The following is a 9,424-nucleotide window of genomic DNA, read 5'->3' on the forward strand; positions in this document are numbered from 1 at the left end:
ATATATATATATATATATATATATATATATATATATATAAGTACCAAAAAAAATGTGTATATTTATGTAGTCTGGCATACCTTCATGTGCACATATATTCATCAGTGTGAATAAGCACATACTGGGTGTGCTCCCACTGTGTGTGTGTCTTTATATTACACAAAGTCTCACACACACATTTAGGATAGATGAAGGTGACTCTTACCTTCACCAAACACACCAGAGCCCAAATGCCCGCACTCTCCTCTGTGCGCTCCACACACTTTTTTTTTGGTACTGTTCATAGGAACACACACACATACACACATAAACACACTGCCAGGCCAAGAAGTCTTATTCTCAACAACCGTGTTTAGTTTGGAAACATTAAAACAGAAGGCAGCAGCTTATCTTGTCTTCTATTTGAGTGACTGGTTAGTTGTTTTAGCCTTTGTTCACATTATGCATAAACCATTCTTAAATTTGACTTGTTTGTGTTATGTACAAAAATATCCCTTGTTGGTACAATCCTGTGCATCAGTCTGGTGGTGCATAAAGCTTATTGTTGATATCTTTATGTCTAAAAGTTCCTGTATACAAATCATAGATTGTCACTTAATGCAGGCACTAATCTACAAATGGCTGTTGTGAAACTCAAAGTCCCTGCGTAGAGTGAGTCTGAATAAAACAGAACTGTTTGTATTTGTTGCTGCACATGCAGCAAACACTTAGCTGTCTTTTCCTGGACATTAAAGCAACAGTTCAGATCTTTTAAAGTGGGGTCATCTGGAAAGGTTATGAACAGTTATTATCTTACCTGTTGCAGGTAACTTTTTCATTAGTTTGAAAAAGATAAGAGTCCGACCAGACTGATGAAGTAGCTTAGTTAGCTACTAACCAGGACCAAAGAAGATTGCACTCAGTTTTGTTTTCAGTGAATTCAGCAATTAACACTAACCGCTAGGGACTGAACGACTACATGTTTTTAAAAATATTAACATGATAATAGATGAGTTGATGTTGACTAGTTGATGTTGTCATGGGAACACAAGACGCTAAAAAAAAAAAGGTCATTATTTATTAAAAAAAGAGCAACAAAACGTCGGGAGCGTATATTTATGCTCCTACCATTTATCATACTGCAAATAAGTAAGAGGAAGACCAAAACTATTATTATCTAAAAGTTAGTTTTATTTTATTTAATCCACTAAATAAAATAAACCACTGCAGCGTTTCAATCTCCACTGGTGGTGGTGCGCGGTGGGTTCTCCGGTGGAGCGCACCCGTTTTTTAATTTTTTTAATTTAGTGTATTAAATGAAATAAAAATAAAAACTATCCACCACCGTGGTGGTGGATTCTCCGGTGGAGCGCACCCCTGTTTTTTTATTTTTTATTTAGCGGATTAACTAAAATAAAACTAAAAACAACATCATCTTTAGTGAAATACTTCCACAATGTTGATGAATTTCTACCTGTTTGTGAAGACTTGGCCTGCTCCTCTCCTTCCATCTGCTTGGAAGAATCTGTTTTGTAGCCAGAGGCCGGCGCTGATCACGTGACACCATCACCGACTGCGACTAGTCCTCGTGAAATTTAAAAACTTTCGAGATGTCCTACAATCGGCTAGTCGATTCAGCCTCTACTAACCACAAAAACTGCTATAAAAAAATGTTTCAACATTTTTTAGTTCCTATACATACTGGTAAATAAAAAATACGCATTTAGCACATCAAAATGGTCATCTTTTTTTCAACATGTTTAAGGAAAATAGTGATTTTGGGCTTGCATTACGGTAATTTTTTTTTTGTCCTGTTTGGGAATAAATCTTGTTTCTCTTCATTATACAGCATGAGGAAATTAAACTTGTTTTGGGGTTTGTTGTTAGTAGTCTTTATAAACTACAGTGTCTATTTTTTCTCACTTTTGTCAATTATTTGGCAACAAATCCTCATTCTAATTCAAATATAGCATTTATGTTAGCGTATTAGCTAACTTATTGTATATAACTGATATATTTTTTGATGTATTTTAACGTATAACTTTTATTAATAGGTTTGCTCTCGACTATCAAATAAGAGCTGAGATTATTCTGTGTAGAAGTGACTTTAAAATTTTAAAACATGTTTTATGTGTTCTTATTTTTTTGCCTTCTTTTTTTGCATCAATATTCAGTTTCCCCACCCCCAAAAAGATAAATAATTGTGTTTATCGTGATAATGTTACCTGTTAAACATAAATTCCACTTGTTAGAGTGCATCTTCAACCTGAGTAAGGCCAACTTTACCATCATTTAAAGTATAATAATTCCAGTTTAGAAAGTTAACCCAGTGTTTAAAACTATTTTGACTCTGGGGAAAAAAAAATCCCCTTAGTTTGTTATGAAAAAGTGATGCATGTAAAAACAAACCGATCCGAATGAATTTTGTTTGTGGTGTTTTACTGCTCAGCTTATGTCTCACGCTCGTTTCCTCTTGCTTGTAACAGCGGTGAAGTTTGGCCGCATGTCAAAGAAGCAGCGGGACAGCCTGTACGCTGAAGTCCAAAAGCACCGGCTGCAGCAGCAGCAGCGCGACCACCAGCAGCAGCCCGGAGAAGCAGAGCCGCTCACGCCCAGCTACAACCTCTCAGCCAACGGCCTCACGGAGCTCCACGATGACCTCAGTGGCTACATGGACGGTCACACTCCGGATGGCAGCAAACCAGACTCGGCGGTCAGCAGCTTCTATCTGGACATCCAACCGTCTCCAGACCAGTCCGGCTTGGACATCAACGGCATCAAGCCAGAGCCCATCTGCGACTTCGCCCCCGGCTCCGGCTTCTTCCCCTACTGCTCGTTCACCAACGGAGAGATCTCCCCGACCGTTTCTATGGCTGAACTAGGTAAGGAGCAGGAGAGAAAGGGGGAGGTTAAAGGAGAGATGGTAAAACAGAGGAAGGGGGAGAACAACGTAACCGTGGGGCAAACGACACAAAGGTTGCTTAAAATAGCAGGAGGTTGGAGACTCATCTCCTACACTCATTAAAAGAGTCTCTTTTTTGTAATTAGTTTCCATTAATTAGGGCCAATCAGGATCCAGCAGGGCAGGTGTCTGGGGAAATCATTTTTAGGCTCCCTTGTGTGTAGGAACTCCTTTAACAGATGTGTTTTCAAAACCATTTAAATTCTTACACTCAGTATTTCTCAAAGAAAAAAAAGTGACCTTTGTTTTAGTAGCGTGGCGTCCCCTCCCCCATTTTCCACGCATTTATGTCATAACTAGATTGTCTTCGCCTCAACCTTAAGCTATGAGATTTCTGCAGGCAGTATAAGGAAATGTCAACAAGCTTTCTCCCCAAAAGAGCCCACGCGTATCCATCCCCTCTGTCCTCCCCTCCCCCTCGTGAGAGCTCAGTAAATAAATCTTCTTTTCCTGTGGCACATTTCATCACCGAGGTCTTCGCTTTCACATAGCCCCGTGAGTAACTTCCCGATCTCACATGTAATCATTTGGGTTTGTGATGACGGTTGCGTTCCAGAGCACCTGGCCCAGAACATCTCGAAGTCGCACATGGAGACGTGTCAGTACCTGAGAGAAGAGCTGCAGCAGATGACGTGGCAGGCTTTCCTTCAGGAGGAGGTGGAGAGCTACCAGAGCAAGGTAATCATTCATTACAACCTGGGCCTCCCCAGCAATTATCAAACCTTTGTTTCGCCGCAGATAACCCGTTGTCTGTGCTATCTGTTCTCAGCCGCGGGAAGTCATGTGGCAGCTGTGTGCTATCAAAATAACAGAGGCCATTCAGTATGTGGTGGAGTTTGCCAAGCGCATCGACGGCTTCATGGAGCTGTGTCAGAATGATCAGATAGTGCTGCTGAAAGCAGGTATGACAGCCTGTCAACATGGCCTGCCGCCGTCAAGCTCGCCCTCCACCACTACCGCCCCTCTCTGGCGTTGTCACAAGGGTTGTAGCTGACCTGACTGCACAAAACTCTCCTCTTCACACACACAGACAGCGTCACAGACAGGAGACCCCACCTCGCCTGTCTCCCCCTGCTTTCCCCTCCTCTCAATGCATGCACAGCAGAGAGGGACACGGCATTAGATACGTCGTGTGTTCCCGAGTTCTGATAATGTGCCTGCTGCCTGTTCGCTCTGTTTTCCCAGAGACAGAAATCTCCTCACATTGCTCTCCTGAACATGTATTTACAGAACACTACGTGACTTTCCGCGCATTGTCAGTTGTATTTATGCGCAAATACGAGTAGTTGTTCCACACGCAGCAAACAAACGCACATTAAGGGTCGTTCCTTTACATTTATTTACATTAAAACAATAGTAACAGTAAATGGACTGTACTTTTTTAGCACCTTTCTATCTTATCAAGATACTCAAAGCGCTTTACAACACAATCTGTGCCCTCATTAACCCATACAAAGAATATTCAGTGCTTTATCACATTCATACAATGATGGGACACACATCTGAGGCAATGAGGGGTTCATTGACTTGCCTAGGGACACTTCGGCATGGAACTGCTAGTGGAATCAAACCCCCAACTCTTGCATTGAGGACAACTGCTCTAACCACTCAGCCACAGCCATCCTTAAAAAAGTACTGAACACTTAAAATATTACCTGTTGTAGATACATTTTAGAAAAATACCTTTCTTTGGAGAAATTAGAATGTAAGTTGATCAGATCGATGAGCTAATGGCTAGTCTGATCAAGGCCAAGCTCAAAGTGGATTGCTGCCACTACAGTATGATGCAAAACAGACTGCAATGCAAAGTTTTATAAAACTCAGTTTATATTAAACACTAATATGGGGAGTGGTGGTGCAGAGATTAGAGAAGATGGGCCTGTGATTGGAAAGTCACAGGTTCAACTCCCCGGACTGACAACATCAAAAATGTGGGTGGAAAAGGTGAAGCACCCACACCTGCCTCCACGCTCATTCGCCCCACTCTGGGGCCCTGAGCAACCCCCACTTTCTGCTCCCAAAAACAGGTCTCTCTTGAAAATGAGTTCTCGTGACTCGAGACTACCTGTATAAATAAAGGGTAAATATAAAAACTAAATAAACACTACTATATTTTTAAGAGTCAACTTGTTAAATAGAAGTTATCCACTTTGGTCTTGGCCCCACTTGGACTTGTCCAAATTAAACTTTATTTCTCCAAACTGAAGTCACTCAAAGAGCTATCTACAGCAGGTAAGATATTAATTTTTCATAACTTTTCCATAAAAGCCTAGCTGAAAAAACCCCAACTATCCTTTTAAACAACCAAAATAAATAATGAAACAGCGTCTTCCTGAGAATCGATTCTGTTACTCTTTGTCTTATCCCCCTCCACACGTTTTCATCTTTTAAAATGCATTTCGAGCTAAAATGAATAAGTGGTGTTACTCCTTATTTTTGCTCAGCTTTCTGTCAATGATATTTTCATCTTCCGAGGCTTTTTTTTTATCTGACAACAAGCCTCTCTATTTCAAAGTGCTTGTTTTTTTTTCACATTGTGGAAGATTAGCACAAAGCATAATCATGTGTTTTGCACTCCTGACTGATGTTGGAAAGAGAAAAAAAAACGAACTCACATTTGGCGTGCTGTTCCCGTCTGTCTCCGCAGGCTCTCTGGAAGTTGTGTTTGTCAGAATGTGCCGTGCCTTTGACTCGCAAAACAACACAGTCTATTTTGATGGAAAATACGCCGGACCTGATGTGTTCAAGTCATTAGGTAAGTGGAGTGGCTACAGGCGTGTGTGTGTGTGTGTACATTTGGATGAGCTGCTGTGTTTGTTTCCTTACAGTGTCCCACTCCTTTCCTTGGCGTTACAGCCAAAATTAGAGTTGGCTGTTCTTTTTTGCGCACGGTGCTGCAGGGCCTGGAAGCAACCACTGAGCACTCGTCCCGTCCTCACCTGGCATTTCTGTCTCTTCAGCGGTTATTTATGGTAGAACAGAGACGTTAGTGAGGCTCTGCTGCATATGGCTCATGTAACTGCGGAATAAATAAATCCAGACGGAGCGTCTTTGGGGAGAGTGCCATCAAAACCATCACTGATAGTCTGACATAAAACATCTCAGGCGAAAGCAAATAGCCGTCATGTTTGACCGTCATTATATTTTACCGCGATCTTCCACGGTGGATTTTCACGAGTTTTCAACCATTTGACGGAAATTTTGTAAATATGTCCCACAGTGGCTGTGAACGTGCATTTCTGTTTTTTAGTGAGTCTGTTGTTCTCCATAACTCTGTTTGAATATTAGTTTCTGTCCCAGTCTCCCTTTAACCGACAGGGGACTACTTCAGTGGGCATGGGGGAGGAGGGCGAGTGATGGGCCCCCTGAGCTGCAGTGGCATCTGCCTGTCTCCCTCTGTCCCCAATAATTGATTTAACTAAAAGCCTCAATAGTGACCTCATTTTAGCTTGCATAACGCCACCCAACTGCCAAAAGTGACTCGTCTGGGAGGCAAAACTCAGTAAAAGCATCGCCTGTTCGGCTTAAGATGCTCCCATGTGCTGTCAGCGTGCTGCTTGTTGTTTTCATCCCCTCCCTCTCTCCCCTTTCCTCCCCGTGTGCCTTTCTCCCAATAAAGATCAAGAGTGAGTGTTGTTCTTTGGTCTTCCTCATCCTGAGCCCCCTTCTCTCTGTCCTTTGCTGTGGCAGGCTGTGACGACTTGATCAGCTCCGTCTTCGAGTTTGGGAAAAACTTGTGTTCTATGCACCTGTCTGAGGATGAGATCGCCCTGTTCTCTGCCTTTGTGTTGATGTCTGCTGGTAGGTGTCAGTCGCAGCGCCAATAAAAAATAAAAATGAAAACGTTAAAAAAACACAGTCGCTCACCACAACAACGAACACGACGGCTGTCCTCCTGGTTCTGTTTAACCCTCTCATGGCCATAATAGTGTGAATGTTCATGAAGCATTCACACTATTGTCGTCCATTTTTCTTCTGAACGTTTTCCAGCATCTTTCTCTTTTTACAATTTTTGTGCTATTTCAACAAATCATATATCAAAACATGCAGCTTTTTCATGAGATGTGGGTTATGACTTTTGGTATTGGTGCAACTTTAGCTTTTTGAAATATTTAGCCTTTTCTGACACCTTTTTTCCTCATAGAAAATGAATTGAGCGCATTTTACATCCTTCAAATCTTTAGATCTGTTTACAACCTTTTACTGCTCCTTTCACATTTTGCTCTGGTTCAGCTTCTTTCAGCTTTTTTGTGCAAATTAAAACATTTTTCAGCTACTTTCAGCTGATTTTTCAGCTGTTTTGTGCTCCTTTCAGATTCTTTCTGCCTACTACAACATTTTTGTTTTTTCTAACTTCTTTCTGCTAATTTCAGCTTATTATGCTCCTTTCAGCCTTTTTTTAGTTAAATTCAGCATGTTCTGCTATTTCAGCAACTTTAGCTGTTTTTGTGCTAAATGTAGCTTTTTCAGCTGATTTCACATTTTTTGGCTCAGTTCAGCTTTTTTCATTACCTTCTGATAGTTTAGGCTTCTTTCTGCCTTTTCAGCTACTTTTCAGGGGTGTTTTTTGTTTTGTTGTAATTTGAGCTTTTTTAGCTATTTTCCTAATTTCTGTTCTAATTTCTGCGTATTTAAACCCAATTAAGCAAATATGTATTTTTTCTGCTTTCTGCTGCTAACTTAGGCTTTTTCTTCCATTTCAGCTACATTTCAACGTGTTTTTTTTTTTTTAGCTAATTTCAGCTGTTTTTCAGCAAGTTCTTCAGCAATAAGCATTCACACTGCATTTTTGCAGGAAATGCAATTTCTCTATAGTAAAAAGGTGTACTTCCGTTTTACTGTAAATAAATCTGTGAATATTTGCTCTTTTAGACCGATCCTGGCTCCAGGAGAAAGTGAAAGTAGAGAAACTCCAGCAGAAGATCCAGCTGGCTCTTCAGCACGTTTTGCAAAAGAACCACAGAGAGGATGGTGTACTTACAAAGGTACAAAGCAGCACATCCATTATCCCTGAACGTGGCTGTCTGCTAAGCTTGTAGCGGCATAATACTGCACTGTTTAGGATCCTTATCCACAGGCCTTGAACCACTTTACAATATTAAATTAGTGTGAACACAGATTTCAAGGGGAGCATACATAAAGCACCAGGAAATTCCTTTTCATCAGCAGCGAAGTGGCTATTTATCAATCGTATCAGCTGTTTAATGTAAAGCGTCAGGGGTTTCTTTTTGCGCCTGAGTGCTTGTCTCAATATTTGCAAGCCTGTTTGCCCCCTGTGTGGGACAGAAAACACTGTAGGGAGGAATGTTTTTTTTTTTTTTTTTTTTGTTCACTACAATTGCTCCATGTCCTTGCCTCGTTGTGAATCTAAACAGCCTGTCTCCTCTCTCTCTCTCCACAGTTGATATGCAAAGTGTCGACACTGCGAGCGCTGTGCAGCAGGCATACAGAGAAGCTCACGGCTTTCAAAGCAATATACCCAGACATTGTGCGTGCCCACTTCCCCCCCTTATATAAGGAGCTGTTCGGATCAGACTTTGAGCAGTCCATGCCCGTCGATGGGTAGCCTCCTCCTCCCCAGGTGCCAGTGTGCCCATCGTAATGGGGGAGCGGGGAGGGATGTGAAGGAGGAATCTGAGACACTTTACTGGTGCCCTGCACAATCCGGAGCGGACAGATGGCACGCTGATCAACTTTTTCTTTTACATGCGAGGGGGAGGGCTCTGGGGAGTTGATCGCGAAAGTTTACTTTGTTCAGTTTAGTTCTCTTTGACACGTGGGACCCAACACCCGACGGGGACATGAAGAGGAGACAGGAACGAATAACTTGGGTTTGGCTGAACTTGGCTCTCTTGTGCGCTTTCCTAAAACAGAACGCACCGTTTTGTTCATTCGTGCACTGTATTTTCACCATTCAGTCCCATCAGTGGGATAGACACCATTATCCATTATTATTAGAAGACGGCCACATCAGTATTATTTACCAGTTTGCACTCCTTTAACAATTCTAGTAATTTAGCGATCAAACCCGTCATCTTTACATTAAACCGGAATAAAATAACCGGATCAACGTGCACATTTTGGTCAAGTTCAGCCATTTTCCTTTCTCTCTCTCTCTCTCTCTCTTTGTTTTTTGGGACGCAGTGCTCGGAACGAAAACTCACAGCAACTTTTTGGGGGAGGTTCCACCGGCATGGTGATGCAATCGGCACCTCTCTAAGGACAATCGCTTAAAAAAAGAAAAAGGAAAAAAAAAAAAAGAAGACGAAGAAGAAGAAGCCTAGAATTCTGGTAATTCTAATAAAAACGCAATGATTTTAGTTGTCAAAGACTCCATCCTCCGGCATCCATGTTGCATAGTGAAAATCATGTAAGGCCATCTGCTATTAATCCTTCTCCGGACAGGTGCCCTGAAGAAGCACAGCACACCGACGCAGCGAAAAGGGTCCATTCCACCTGTTTTATAATAATGTACTACAGGGT

General features: G+C 41.8%; 1 protein-coding gene across 2 annotated transcripts in view; it reads left to right on the plus strand.

Moving 5' to 3' along the window:
- roraa (RAR-related orphan receptor A, paralog a) overlaps positions 1–9,201 on the plus strand; it is a 232,590-nt gene extending 223,389 nt beyond the window's left edge. For both annotated transcript variants that reach the window (XM_037683524.1, XM_037683526.1), the window contains 7 exons: positions 2,466–2,861; positions 3,498–3,619; positions 3,711–3,843; positions 5,589–5,696; positions 6,632–6,742; positions 7,814–7,926; positions 8,343–9,201. In XM_037683524.1, coding sequence (XP_037539452.1) covers positions 2,466–2,861; positions 3,498–3,619; positions 3,711–3,843; positions 5,589–5,696; positions 6,632–6,742; positions 7,814–7,926; positions 8,343–8,507 — 1,148 coding nt within the window. In that variant the 3' untranslated portion in view covers positions 8,508–9,201. The remainder of the gene's footprint in view (positions 1–2,465; positions 2,862–3,497; positions 3,620–3,710; positions 3,844–5,588; positions 5,697–6,631; positions 6,743–7,813; positions 7,927–8,342) is intronic.
- Positions 9,202–9,424: the final 223 nt, after the last annotated feature.

The sequence above is a fragment of the Nematolebias whitei genome, chromosome 10 (assembly GCF_014905685.2).
Source record: "Nematolebias whitei isolate Nwh7 chromosome 10, NemWhi1, whole genome shotgun sequence".
NCBI lineage: Eukaryota > Metazoa > Chordata > Actinopteri > Cyprinodontiformes > Rivulidae > Nematolebias > Nematolebias whitei.